General features: G+C 36.7%; 2 protein-coding genes across 3 annotated transcripts; both read right to left on the reverse strand.

The window, feature by feature from the left end:
- Positions 1-21: 21 nt before the first annotated feature.
- Positions 22-5456, reverse strand: LOC118556036. 2 transcript variants are annotated; one of them, XM_012854472.3, is made up of 9 exons: positions 3318-5456; positions 3048-3197; positions 2790-2911; positions 2601-2661; positions 2357-2506; positions 2025-2144; positions 1777-1839; positions 1431-1634; positions 22-1150 (listed from the first exon to the last, which is right to left on the reverse strand). In XM_012854472.3, the coding sequence occupies exons 2-9, from the start codon at positions 3106-3108 to the stop codon at positions 810-812; spliced, it is 1122 nt and encodes a 373-aa protein (XP_012709926.2). In that variant the 5' UTR covers positions 3109-3197; positions 3318-5456; the 3' UTR covers positions 22-809. The 2 variants fall into 2 exon arrangements, with proteins under 2 accessions (XP_012709926.2, XP_036003501.1); XM_036147608.1 differs by lacking the exon at positions 3318-5456 and having other exon boundaries at positions 3048-3302.
- Positions 5457-5579: 123 nt separating this feature from the next.
- LOC105919206 lies at positions 5580-13061 on the reverse strand. Its single transcript, XM_021311670.2, has 8 exons — positions 12986-13061; positions 12649-12717; positions 11269-11390; positions 10354-10414; positions 10120-10275; positions 9268-9357; positions 7166-7357; positions 5580-6077 (listed from the first exon to the last, which is right to left on the reverse strand). The coding sequence occupies exons 2-8, from the start codon at positions 12707-12709 to the stop codon at positions 5698-5700; spliced, it is 1062 nt and encodes a 353-aa protein (XP_021167345.2). The 5' UTR covers positions 12710-12717; positions 12986-13061; the 3' UTR covers positions 5580-5697.
- Between the last annotated feature and the right edge of the window lie 1412 nt (positions 13062-14473).

Genomic DNA, 14473 nt, shown 5'->3' on the forward strand with positions numbered 1-14473 from the left:
CAAGTAGTCACTACAACCAGACGCTGACAGGTACAGGACACACCCTGGGACCTTTTTTTATTGAGTGATTAATACAAAATACAAGTCAGTCTGACTTGAATATGACTTGACATGAATAACACATGATTAGGAAAAGAAACATACGTTTTACAGGCATGATATTCTAAGCAGGCAGCTAAGCAAAGGCTTTTGCTTACATTGATTTCACATTGGAAAAAAAACACATCATCATCCTAACTGGTACTACGTACTTCTTTTCTTCTTTATGTTGATGTTGGTTTGGCTAAACAGCAAAGCGCTTTGGTCAAATATTTCTGAATGTGTCGTTACAATAAATTCAACAGCAACAGTTACAATATATATGTGGCTTTGCAATGGACCAGGTTATTCAAAACAAAACCCTACATAACATAAAAAAGGGACTTTGTTATTAAAGGTTTGTCTTAATTATTGTTGAAAATAAAGATAAGCCATGACACAACAACTCTTGATATTGTTGGTTTATGTGGTGGACTAAAATCCCTGTTTACAGTCACGAAGATGTCAGAAAGCATTTACACAGAACAGTAAAGTCAAACATGCCGTTTCCATCCCTCAATTATGTGCAATAATATAATTTCTATTTGCGTTAGACAAAGGGTAGTCTGAATGCATGCAAATTTACTTATTATGTAGTAAAAGACAGAGAATTAACTATAAATAGTAGTAGTAATTAACATTAGAAACATAATTAATATGATTAATACAGACAGAAACTGTTTTACACTGTTGGTTGTTATAAATGTCCCAATCAGCGCACCCATTGGCAGCTATGATCTGTTTGAAAAATAACCCAAAATACCAGATCTTTTATTCTCAATGTGATGTCCAGTGCGGTCATTATTACCCATAGAGAAAGCTCTGTGGAGACCTCCTGTGCTTGCTGAATATTCACCTGGCTCAGCTTTTGCTCCATGTTTTCTTAATTCTGTGCCTATTGTAGAGATGGCCCCATTATTTTCTTTGCAGTCTAGTAATCCTCTCATTGTCTCATGGTAGAAAACATTGACATGTTGCACAATCTTAGGGTTATGGTCCCAGGTTCCCATCGGGGTGACGTGTTTTGCTTCATGAGCGTGATGCATCAAAACCAGAATGACTGGTTTATCATCTGTGAAGAACAAAAGAGTGTGTATACCAGAACAAAAGAAATATCACATGGATGATGAAACATTTTTCTCTGGGACGCAAAAACATTTTTATCTCACCAAAAATAAAAAAAATATATATAGTGTTTGGAAAAGCATTGAAAGGTAACTTGGAGTGTTCATATGATATTGTTAATTTATGCTGACAAATTAATCTTAAAAAAAATCTAAAAGGTCTGACACAAAACAAAAGAATGCAAAGTTCTCATCAATACAGAAGTCAGGAGAAACTCAAATTCTCACCTTTAACCATTTTCATGGCTGCATCCACGTCTGTCCCTGTCCGTGAAGAGATGGGACAGAAGACGAAAACAATCTGGCAATCCTCACTGTTCTGGCTCTCCACCAGGTTCAGATGATGGGGTGAGCTCTTCAGATTTTCCAGAATCTGATTATGAGCGTTAAATGTTTGACCGCTGATCACTGTTCTGTACTTGAACCCCGTCACTAAGAAGCAAGTTTCAGACACAGAGTTAAACAACTTAAAGACACGGATAACATCACCATTAAATTAAAAAAAAAAAAGTTTTGAAGATATATCAAGACTTCTGACAATGTTGTATAAAAATAATATAGGTAAAGGTGATACCTTGTGCACCATAATTGCCAGAACTTGATGGCATGGAACACCGAGCACTTTGGCCCCCTGTCACTGATGAGAATGAATTAACAGAAACAATTACTTTGAGGCGCTAATTTAATGTCTAATTTCCTTTTAAAAGAGTCTGTTCATTTCAAACTATTATAAAATGAGTTCAACTATTTAAAAACGTTTAATACATTAAGTAATCAGTAAAATGTGATACATGCAAAAACCAGAGTGAAAGTTACACGTACCATGAGATGTTTGTGTAGGGGTGTCATTTGAAAGATATCTGGAAGTTATTTGAGTATCCAGTGTCCTAGTTGGAGTATCCACCGTCTTTCTTGGAGTATCCAGCGTCTTAGCTGGAGGACCTATGAGGCAAAGTGTCATTGGAAACCTTAATTCACAGGCTGTATTTTATACATTTGTCACATTAAAAAAAGTAGCTTGTTAAAGAAAAAAGGGTAAAAATAGTGACAGGGACCTTAAAGTAATAACTGATACTTGCTTAAAAACAACTAAAATAACTCAAGTCAGAACAAAATGAAGCATGAGGATTTGTGAAAATGTTGACAACTCGGACCTGGATCATGTTTCTGCTGTGGCTGAGCTTTGATGTCCTCCAGTAAACTAACGTGTGCATCAATGAAACTCTGCACATGGTTCAGCTGAGCCTTCATGTCCTTCAGGAGACGGAGGTAGTCAACCAACACCCCATTGCTGGTTAGGGCATCTGAACAGAGAGAGCTAGGTTTATAAATTCAGGCTTTTTTTTATTAAGATACCCATTTAAAAAAAAAATCTGAGAAAGAGAAAGAAAAACACACCCTTTATAGAATCCTCTGGGATGAAACCCCTAAGGTCTTGCAGAAGCTTCTCAACTGGTTTCTGTTTGAATCACAACAAAAAGCAAATTCATCCAAAGGTGAATATATGCATGCACTGTACCAGTCCAGGATTTCTTAATTCTACTTAATCCCACTGTATTTGGGCACAACATGGAATAAGAGAAACACCTGTTTGTTTATTATTTCAAAGATTTTCCTTCTCAGCTTTAGCTTTTCAGCTCCAGGAAAAAGCTCATGCAGATCTTCTCTGGTGAGAGACTGGATCTCGGAGTCTGAGCAGAAATCAGCTCCTAAAAAACAGAGCGATTACACATTAATACATAATAACACAACAGGGGTAATATAATTAATCATGTGTGCCTGTGAAGGGAGGGCCTGTAGAAATGAAGCACAGGCCAGTCTGGTGACACGTCACATGTCACTTACTTTGAAGCACCTTCGCCGCGTCCCATTTGTAGTCCCGTATTTCCTTCAGTAAAATGTTCATTTTCTTTACCAAATGGAGTAAAAGGCAGAGAGCAATTTAGCGGTTTCTCTTGTATCTTCCTGGTTACCTCCCTGCGCGACGAACTGAACCTGTAAAAAACGAAAGTGGCGAGGAGACACAAATAAAGGCATCAAATTTCACCGAATCTCAACACCACTAAATAAGCTGAATAATGCGAAGTCTATTTGTACCGTTTAGATAGTACATACCTCGGCTTAAGCTGTCGATTATTTAAGAACAAATAAAACCATGGGCGTCTGTGCTCATTTTAGTCCGTCGTTATGAGTAATCGCCGCTTCCAGTAATCAGAAAGTGAAACTTAAGCGGTCCAGAGCTGTTTTTCTGACGTTAAGCCATTGGGGGCGCTCTAAACACCGCTGGCTGGCTCACTGGACGGCTGATAATATGAAAGTCTCTTTCAAAATGATTTTCTCTCACGGGTGCATATCGGTAAATGAGAATGACATCACAAATGTAGTTTGTATTACTCACAAAGTGATATTCTTTCAGTGTTTATATTAATTTTGATTGCGCAAAAGCCAAAAATCGTGTTTCTCTGGTAATTAAAACATTTTTAAACCTTCAGGGCTCTATTTTAATATACTATATTTACTTTCCTGAACAAGTTTTGAGTGCAAACATTATGTTGGAAATGAAAACACAGAGCCCTTTTTGCATGAATTACTGCATCAATGCAGCACGGTTTGGGGGCAATGAGCCTGTAGCTCTCTTAATATAAATCCTGATTGGACTTAATACTAGATTTAGCTTGCTTGCGGTGTGGGCTGTTGTGTCTATCATCTTAGACTGAGCTTCACAATTTTTTTCTGGATTTATTTCAGACGAGTTTGGCTAACCAAGCAGTGAGATCATGATAATTCAGCTGCAGGTACTGGTGGGTTTGGTATTGCGGCCAGGTGCCAAAACCTGCCTGAAGATTTCATCATAATTTCATTATGTTAAGATTTCATTATCATCTTTATAAAGCTTGTCAACAGAAGGAAAAATATATATATAACCTTTTGTAAACAGCTGAGCTGACTTTGGAGTTGAAAAACACAATAAAGCAACAGCACTGAAAGAGTTGGACCTTGATTTTCCAAATAAGATATCTTCAGGAGTGCCACTCGTTGCCCCAGGTGTTCACCACACAGCTTCTTCATCTATGACTGTTCGTGGTTTAACCTGCCTGTTGAAGGGTTTATTGACGTCTGCTTAAGAAACTCAAGTTAACAATCTACCCAATGAATATGTATTATCTGGCACTAGTGTTTAAAATCAGCTTTTTAATTGGTCCTATGAGGCAAACAAAAATAGTTAATAAACTGAATTTGGGGATTTCATGAGCTGTAAACAATATTTGTGGGAAACATTACACAAATAAACTATACCACTCTAAAAACTCAATAGTCATACAATTTTAATTTCACAAAATTATTTATAGGAATATTTAATCAATATAAGGATATGCCAATTTATAGACAGGCATTTATGCACTAGTGATTTTTTATTTCAACTGATTAAGATACAAGAAGAATAGAAATATTAAAATGTATAGATCTGAATAGATTATAGATAAAAGGTAACTTTTTCCATCATAGCACTCCACAAGGCCTTGCTGTTTATATTTGTCATTATTTTTGGAATTTGTTTTTTAAAGAAAAAAAAGCAGCTAAAAATCGAAACACATTTTTAAAGTTGCACTTATGAATGTCTATAATGTAATTCTATCATGTAATTGATCATTCAAATATAGGTTTTGTGTTTTATGTTCAATCACTCAGAAACACCCATGATCGGGTCATTACAGATTTTCAAAAATCTTTTTTCTTATTGCAATAAGCATGTGCTATTTTTGCTTTTTTTTTTTTTGTACAAATTAGAGATGGAATAATTTAATCTATTTGTATTTCTCCAAAAAAAAAATCTGCCTATCAACAGTGACACCCTCATAAAATAACAGCCTAATCCAGTTTTCAGGTTTTTCAGAAAACACAAAAAGTTAAAATATTGAATATTTATTTATAAACAAGTTAATTCAAAAAAGCCCTTTACAACAGATGACTGTTGGTATGCTAATAACAATGTCTGACAAGTATGTAACACAAAAGGATTAAATGAGTTGGGCACAATTTTGAACGTGCCTTTGTAAAAAATTAATGAACCCTTAAAGATATAGTTGTTAATCCTGTCCATTTCACCCAATATAACACTTTTTGTTATATCGGGTGAAATGGACCTTCCACCCTGAAAGTAGTCAACACATTATGTATTCAGAAAAAGAAGGTTAAAAAAACAGATCTCTGTGAGAGCTGCAGGCCTGTAAAAACTCTGACCAATCCCTGCCATCCTCCACAATAAACACATATACACACACACACACACATATATATATATATATATATATATATATATATATATATATATATATATATATATATATATATATATATGTATATATATATATATATATAAACATACTGCTCCTAAGATGTTAAATAGTTACAACATCTCAAAACAACAAATGCAATGCTGATTTAAATTTACTAAAATACATAAAAAAAGACATCACTGAGTTTAAATAAACTTCTATTCTGGAGGCCCCCAAATACTTTTAGTATCACCGTCACTACTGCTGCTGCTGCTACTGCTGCTGCCACTGCCAAACAACCTAAAACCAAACTCACTGCCCCCGCTGTCCAAATGGGAGCAGCTGTCAATGCCAGGGCTCTTATATTCACCAGTCACCGCCCATTTGCTTCCTGGAGTACAGTATTCCAGTAATTTGTTCTGTATCTGAATCACAGCAGCATTGTTTTCTTGACACCTGAGCAATCCCTGCGCTGTCTCGTGGAAGAAAACATTAACATGAAGCACGATATTTGAGAAATCCGACCAGGTCCTCCTTGTTGCTGTGTGCTTGGAGTCAAGTGTGTGGTGCATCAGCACCAGAATAACAGGTTCACGTCCTGTGGAAAACAAAAGTTTAGTTTCACATAGAACAGAACAGAAATATATCCCTTACTGTCCCTTGGGGGAAATTTAGGCATTCCAGCAGCAAAATGAAAGGCGATGTGTATTTTCACACAAAGTGTAAAAAGAAAAGAAATAAGATTGTACAGTGTATTTTATGTTTTAAATTTGCCTTTACTACACAGTTATTAGAAATAGTATACCAAAATTCTAATAAATGAGCAACTGAGCAGGATTATTTTCTTGATTTCCTAGGTTTCGAGTCAAGATGATGATTAAAATACAGAATGTACCTGAATATTTGTGCATGAAAATAACAAAATACTGCTTACAAGAGTATTTAAACACTGTTCAAATAATAGCAGGATGGTAAACAACTTACTGAGTTTGAGTTTGTTAGGAGTAGTGAGAATTATAAAGTCTAACAGCTACTGGAAGGACCTGCGATAGCATTGCACATAAAACCTTTTAAAATGTATTTTGTTTTCTCTTCAGTAGCCTATAAAATTTTTATTAAATACATCGATCAGAAAGGATTCAACTATAAATTGTAGCATAGATGTATAAAATATATCCTTAATCAACACAACATTTAAAAGCTATAAAACTCCAACCCTTAAAGAGAAGAGTGAAATAGTTGGTATAAGGGAAACATTTAAAGGTCCAGTGGGGGAGGATTAGTGACATCTAGTGGAATAATAAGTTCCACACCCCCTACAACAATGGACAGTCATATTTAATAAATTAGAATATGGTACTTAATATACTTTTCTTCAAGCCCCATTTCTGTATTAAACTTTTTTTTAACGGACTAATGTAATATTCTAGCTATAGATGGAAAATCAAAGACACACACACACACACATATGTTTTTTTACAAGTAAAAGGCACTAAATGTTAAACTTTCCGATTAAATTTAAGCCACGTAAACAAATACGGTTTACTTAGATCATTTTACGATACTGACTAGTACTAATCTGGCTGCTCCTAAAGAAATATTGAATCATCTGCCCTCAAAAACGAAAGTCCAAGCTTAATTGCAAGTTGTATCATTATAAGTAGTCAAAGTTGATATTCTGTGTACCTGTTACATTAGCCATGGCTCCATCAACATCTGGCCCGGCACGTGAAGTGATTGGGCAGAAGACTATGAAGACCTGGCCATCCTGACTACATGAAATGAGCTGAACCTGGTGCTGCACTTGAGTCTGGACCTTGGCCATCAGCTGAAGATGAGCATCACAGGTTTTACCACCGACAATCATCTGGTACATCACTGTGGAGAGAGAGAGAGAGAGAGAGAGAGAGAGAGAGAGAGAGAGAGAGAGAGAGAGAGAGAGAGAGAGAGAGAGAGAGAGAAAACAGACTTAACCATTTACAGGAGTTCAATTCATATTGAATAAAATTATGATGAAAATTATATTGGTGCAAAATTACATCCAGCACATCAAAACTTAAAAGTGGGAGTTGGAATAATTTTTGGATATATTTCACAATACGGTACAGATACCCGGTACCTGGGAATTGATACCGGCACTTAAAGGCACCTATTTTTGATACGTTTGTGTGTTTTTATGTAGTGATAAATGTCAGTTTCTAAATAAAATCACAACTCTTCAATTTAACACATTTATTTCTCAATATAAAAACTTGTGTTGATCTAGAAATGAACCTTAAACATTTATGAATTTTAATACATTTCCTAAATCCACACAACATAAAACAATTTTTTACCAAAACAACAGTTATTAGCGACACAGAGCGAACGAGGTGAATACAGGACTGAAGCTGTGTGTGAATAGAACTTAGGGAATTGCTTAAGTGCAACAATTTCAGAGAAAAAAAAAACTATATTAAAAACATTATATTTTATCCCGCTTTGTAAATCAGGGTGGTATACATTTGCAATGAGGGAACAAAGGCTCTCATCTCTCCACTCTTTGCTCTGACTACAGGAAAGTTTTACAACAAGGCAGCAGCTGTCTGTCTGTCTGTCTGTCTGTCTGTCTGTCTGTCTGTGAGACAGCACTTTTTATCAGCCATGCTTTCTTCACAGGGCCAGCAGCTACTGACATCATTACGCTCTTGTGCATACAATGCTGTGTTCATGTTCAGCACGGAAAACCGTCCACTCTTCCATCACTGTCACAGTGATGAGTTTAGGTATCAAAACATGATACCGTTTGACTTTACATGAACCGGTACTTGGTAGTACCGACAGGATTCGGTCGGTGCCTAAAAGTGCCGAATTTGGTACCCATCCCTAATTGCACATCCTATTTATTTTTTGATTTTGCAACTTTTTTTGTTGCTGAAATAGCCAATCCAAATAATGTCATTTCAGAAAGCGAAAGTCAAACTGTGTCAGGCAAAACAAAAGTTTAAGAATTTGTTCAGAGTTCAGACCTAGGATAAATATTTCAGATATGTGTAGAAAGACAATCTTCCCTAAACAGGAATGCTATTTTTGCAATTAGGTCCTGTGAAAAGGCCTCCTTATCTGACTGCATGTTTTAGTTGACAACATTAACCATAGATTTAATCAGAACAAAAATCACAGTACAGTCAAAAGACTGATATTAAGTAAAAATTGCTGTCAAAATAACACTGCATGCAACAGTATTAAACATAAAGGAAGGCAATGTGGGATGTCTATTTTCTTATGCCATTATGTCTGTAAGTGTGACTGAGGGATAAGTTATTTTTTTAAAAACTGTACATATGTAATGATCAACTGACAATCTTAAGTTGAAAGTTCACTACTCTGTGCATATTCTATGATTAACCAAAAGTGATCTAGTAATTATTAGCTAAATTCATCAGAAAAGGCTAAAGTCACCTGAGTTATGGAATCTTCATCAGAGCAGACAGAGTGATTGCATGGAGTAGCATGAGATTAACTAAACTTTTTAGAACACAATTTCTACACAATTTACATAGTACCTGTGCAAATTGCAATTTTTTGTGTGGCATTTCCAGCAAATCTGTGTGCCTTACCTGAATAATAAAATGCTAATGCTGCAGCATCATTTGTATGGAAGTCAATGATGGATCATGATTAGCTTAAAGCTTCACATCATTGTGTGCCACGGAAACACATTCCCAATAGGCAAAAGTATCAGAAGTGTATTTATGACACAAATGTGGGAGAGGAAATTAAAAGCAAATGTGGCTGGTCAGATTTACCTTGAGCTGCAAATGAATGTCCATTGGCTGGTTTAATGTCAGGCTCCAGAGGAGGACTGGGAACTGTTGTGCCAGGCTCAGATAAAACATCTGTCAGGTATAAAAGAAAAATTGTATTATAGTTTTCAAGTGTTACTTAATCTGTTTTGTCTGTTTCTATACACATTTTGACTATATGATTTTGACTCATAGGGTAAGGTAAGTTTACTTATATAGCACTTCTCAGTAACAAAACATTCAAAATTAATCATAGACCTTATTGTATTTTAACTCGAAACTTAATATGACATTAGATACCAACTTCTCACTATTCAGGTGTCTCCAAACCTTTTCACCATATAATGTACATCATGGAGTACATTAACTTAGCCATGTAAATGTAGGTGGTTGCATGTAGTGAAATAAACATGCTAGGCAGTTTATCAAAAGTTAACATTTGCTGATGAGAAAAAAACAAAACCTTTCATAACAATGTATCTCTTCATTTATTTGTTTCATTTATACAGTCCCTACTCTGCACCAAAAGGATAAGTATTCTCGCAAAGCTGTCTTAAATATGCTGTAATAAGAGAGAGAAAGACTCGGTTACCAAAACTTTTTGTCATCTAAAAGAAGGTTGCCTTTAAAGCACTGAATGACAAGTGCTCTTTAAATGTGAAGTTAATCAAATACTTTAATAGAAAACAAATGTTATGTACCTTTCTTGTAAAACATTGCAAAAAAAAAAAAAAAAGCTGTTGATATTTTGTTGCCGCCAGAACATCCTGTCCGCAGATGCATTTAGATGCGTGTTTTTCTTGGAGCCATCAGAGCCCTTTACCCAAACCATACATTACAATAGCGTTTCATTACCACTTTGGTCGTGTTCCTGGTGTGGCGGCGCTTTACTGATGTCCTCCAGTAAATCAATGTGTGCTTCAATGAAACTCTGCACATTGTTCAGCTGAGCCTTCATGTCCTTCAGGGTATGCAGGTAGTCCACCAAGACCCCACTGCAAGATAAAGAATCTGAAAAATTGTATTACGTTGTGTGTAAGAACAATAAATGCTGTAATTCTAGTAGTATTAACTTAAAAAATGTCATACCCCTGAGCAAATAATGTGGGATGAAACCTTGGAGTTCTTTCAGGAGCACATTTATAGGTTTCTGTGTGAATAATGATTAAAAAAGTACTAATTCTGATTAGAGTTGAAGCAGATTGTACAGTTATACAGACCCTTTCCAAAAAATGTGAATATCATGGAAAAGTTGTTTAGTTTCCATAATTCCTTTCAAAAAATCAAACTTTCATAGATTATAGATTCAGGACCCACAATAGAAACAACTTCAAGCTTTTATTTGTTTATTTTTTACATAATATGGGCTTCCCGCTCACAAAGCCCACACAAACTGGAATCTACTAAATAATAATAGTTTGAAGAAATCAGCCCAAATTTTGCAGGGCACGAATGTTTTAAACTGAATGTCACACGCTAATCATCTGCTAAACTCAAAGCACCTGCACAGGTTTCCCCAGGTGTCATTAAATTGTCTGAGTTCGGTCCAATATGGGGAAGACTGCAGACAGGACAACTGGCCACTCTGTTCACAGAGTGCTGTGTCCAAGCATATCAACGGAAAGTTTAATGGAAGGGCAAAACTGTGGCAGGAGAAGATGCACCAGCAAAAGAGATGACCGTGGGCTCCAATCAAGGTCCAAGGATTTGGAGGAAGACGGGTGAGGAACAGAATCCAAGCAGCTTGAGATCCAGTGTGAAAATTCTTTTGGATTATTGTTTTTGAGGGCCTTATGAGCTGGAAACCCGAAGCATGTAAATATAAACAAATAAAATTTTTAAATCGTTTCAGTTGTGATCCCTGAATCTATAATCTATGAAAGTTTGACTTTTGGAACCATGGACCATGGAAATGAAACAACTTTTCCATGATATTAAATTTTTTTTGGAAAGGGTCCATATGTGTTACAAAGAGTCAGAATACAAAGTGCAGAATAAACTCACACGCTTCTTTATGATTCTGAAAACGGTCCTCCTCAGCTTCAGCTTCTCGGGTCCAGGAAACAGCTCGTGCAGGTCTTCTCGAGTCAGAGACTGGATCTCTGAATCTGTGCGGAAATCTGCTCCTGAGGGGACATTATTAGGGTGAAAACATCGCTTTGAAAAAGTCATCTCACCCATTTGAAATTCTAATGGGGTGTTATGTGTTAGACCAACACAGTGAAGAGCAGTATTGTTTTTTACAATAACATTTCTGAATATTGTGGGCTGCATTTGTTTTTAGCCGTCTTTAATGTGATACCCCTAAATTAAAATCTAGAGCAACCCATTGACTGAACAGAGTGCACATGTTTGTAAATAATCTGAGATTTGCTGGAGAACATTTATGAGCAAACAGCATCAAGAAGGCCAAGGGATGTTTAATGATCAGTTTTTAGAACAAAATCAACCCTGGAGGAGCTGCAGAGATCCAAGGCCCAGGTGGGAGAATCAGTAGACACAACAACTTTTAGCTGTGCAGTCTACACGTCTTGCCTTCATGGAAAGGGGAAGCCCTTGTTGAAAGAAAGCTGTAAGACATTTTAGGTTTGGCACAATTGATGTAGACCATTTACCCTACTTCCAAAATGGTATAGATAGTGAAAAACAAACACTGCACATCACTCTGAGCAAAGCATCCCCCATGGTGTAACATGGTAGTGGCAGCATCATGATGTTGGGATGCTTTTCTTCACGAGGGTCAAGAAAGCTGGTCAGAGTTGATCCAGCTAAAATGGAGCCATTTTTATATTGAAGTATATACCTGTGTTAGAACGGTCCAGTTAAAATCCAGACCTAACTTAAATGAAGTTGAGAATCTTTGTCAAAACTTGAAAAACAGTCGTTCACCGACACTCTTCATCCAGTCTCACTTGAGCTTGTGCTACTTTTATGTAGCACAAGCCTGATGGGCAACATTTTCAGCTGATAGTGACACGCCCTAAAAGACATGCAGATGTAAGAGCATCAAAAAGTGGTAGTAAAAGTATTAACTCGGACAACTTGAGCATAAAAGCATGCCACACTTTCCAGATTTTTATTTCTAAAGACGGTGCAGTATTTTGCTGATCTTTTATGAAAACCACAGCAAAATACATTGGAATTAGAGGTTGTAAAGTGGGGGAAAATGACGAAAGTAATAGTGTATCAATGTACTGTGGCTGCCAGAGCGGAAATGAAGAACATCATTTCTCAGAGACTTGATAAGGACAAAGTGTTTGAAAGCGAGGACAGATTTATCTGCGCTTGTGAATGTGGGACCAAGTGTGTGCAACTGGATCTGCAGTTTGTCCAGTCTGGCATTATGGGTCAGACACCTCCTCTAAGGACAGTCCCTCTACTTACGTTCCAGCACAGAGGCAGCTGCAGGGTTGGTGCGCCTCACTTTCCTCAGCAAAACAGACATGGCTTCTCCTGGAGAGCAAACAGACGTCTATTCATATGACAACGGCGCCTCATTCCTGTTGTCTTTCATCTATAGCAAACACACGCAACATATCTGTGCGAGAAAAAAAAAAAAAACTTTTGATAGCCTACTCGGGAAAGATACAGAAGACTGTCTTAGAAATAGCCCCTGTAGTGCTACTATAAATAAACGTTAAGTGTCGCGTTTATTAATGAAATCAGCTGTAAATCATTTCCTGGGCAAAAAAGGCAGATTCGATCTTGTTTTATTACTTACCGTTTCCCGTTAACGCAAAGTCAAAGTGACTTCACGGCTGCTATGATTGCAATACACGTCATCACGTAAAGGCTTCAATAGAAGGAGGGGGGGGGGGGGGGGGGGGGGGGGGGGGGGGCTTCTGTGGATCCGCCTATCAGCACACACACTCAAGGAAAAAAACGTGGTAGTGGTACCCACGATAAAAAATAAACTGCCTCCGTTGTTTATTTTATTTTTTTTACATAAAAGAAGAAACTAAATCTGAATAAAGAGAGCAGAAGAAATAATTGTTTATTATTTTATAACCACGGGTTAAATAGGTCTGGGATGCAGGGTTTTGGACATGACTCATGAGAGGTGGGCAACCTTTAAGAGAGACACCTCAGGCAATAAGCATTTCGCCTGACTGTAAAATCGTCACAGAATCAACTACTGTACGTGCTTTCCTCCATACTTTTTAGAATGTGTCATACCGGCATCTCCACTTCATCTTGATATACTTACATGTATAACAAAATCCACAACAACAGCAACTGGTGCTCGAGTAATAACGAGATCAATCATTAGATTATGCAATATTACTTTAATTAAAAGTACAAAGAAAAGAAGAGAACAGGCTTGCTTTTGGGCAATGCATGGTGGGGGATTGTGTTTTTGTACCTACCAACTCTTTTCTCTCTTGGATCATGCAAAAGTTGGCGATCAGATTCAAGCTTGACTAAAAAACTTTCTGCTTTTAAGAAGCAATTAAATCAGCAAATAAAAAAATTGCTGCGACTAAGTTAAGAAATACTGATAGAATATATCTACAATATCATAACGCAAAGGTTCCAGAGCTAATTTCACAAGACATTCTTTCTAAATGCTGAGACTTTTACTGTTCATTAAAAGCAACCCTGATCAGTAGCTTTCTGGGTTTTAGGAAGGTATTTCAGAGTTTTATTGCTATTTTATTTAGCATTTCCGAGCAGGTGAACAGTATTAGAATTGTTTTTTAAAAAGCGGAGAAAGGAATTGGTCCATAGTCTATGACACATTTCTTAATCATTTTCTGCATGTCATGCTGTTGGGTAACAGTTGGAGCTGAAATATTATGTTCTGTTTGTAAAGCTGTCAGCTTTGGTATTTTTTTTTTCAGGAGGTTGACTATCTTTGACTTACCACATTTTCTGCCTCGATAAATTATAGGTCAGAGTTCAGCTTTATGCACTTTGCAAAACGAGCCAACACATAATCAATCCTCTGAAAATGGTTTAGTCAAGCAACAAAGAGAAAAAGGCAGTCTAAGTTGAAAGAAACTTGAAGAGCTGTTTATCAGGACCAGGTTAAAATAACTCTGGCCTTCAGAGCTGGTTTAGAAACGTTGCAGTGTGCCTTAGCTTGAAATGTGACGTGTACAGAGCTGAACAGAAAGTAGAAGCATTGGAGTAACTGTTACGCTAAAATGTATTTAAAGACACAACCATATGTATGTTTACAGTACATTAGAAAGGTATTGTACATATA

This window comes from Fundulus heteroclitus, chromosome 15 (assembly GCF_011125445.2).
Source record: "Fundulus heteroclitus isolate FHET01 chromosome 15, MU-UCD_Fhet_4.1, whole genome shotgun sequence".
Lineage (NCBI taxonomy): Eukaryota > Metazoa > Chordata > Actinopteri > Cyprinodontiformes > Fundulidae > Fundulus > Fundulus heteroclitus.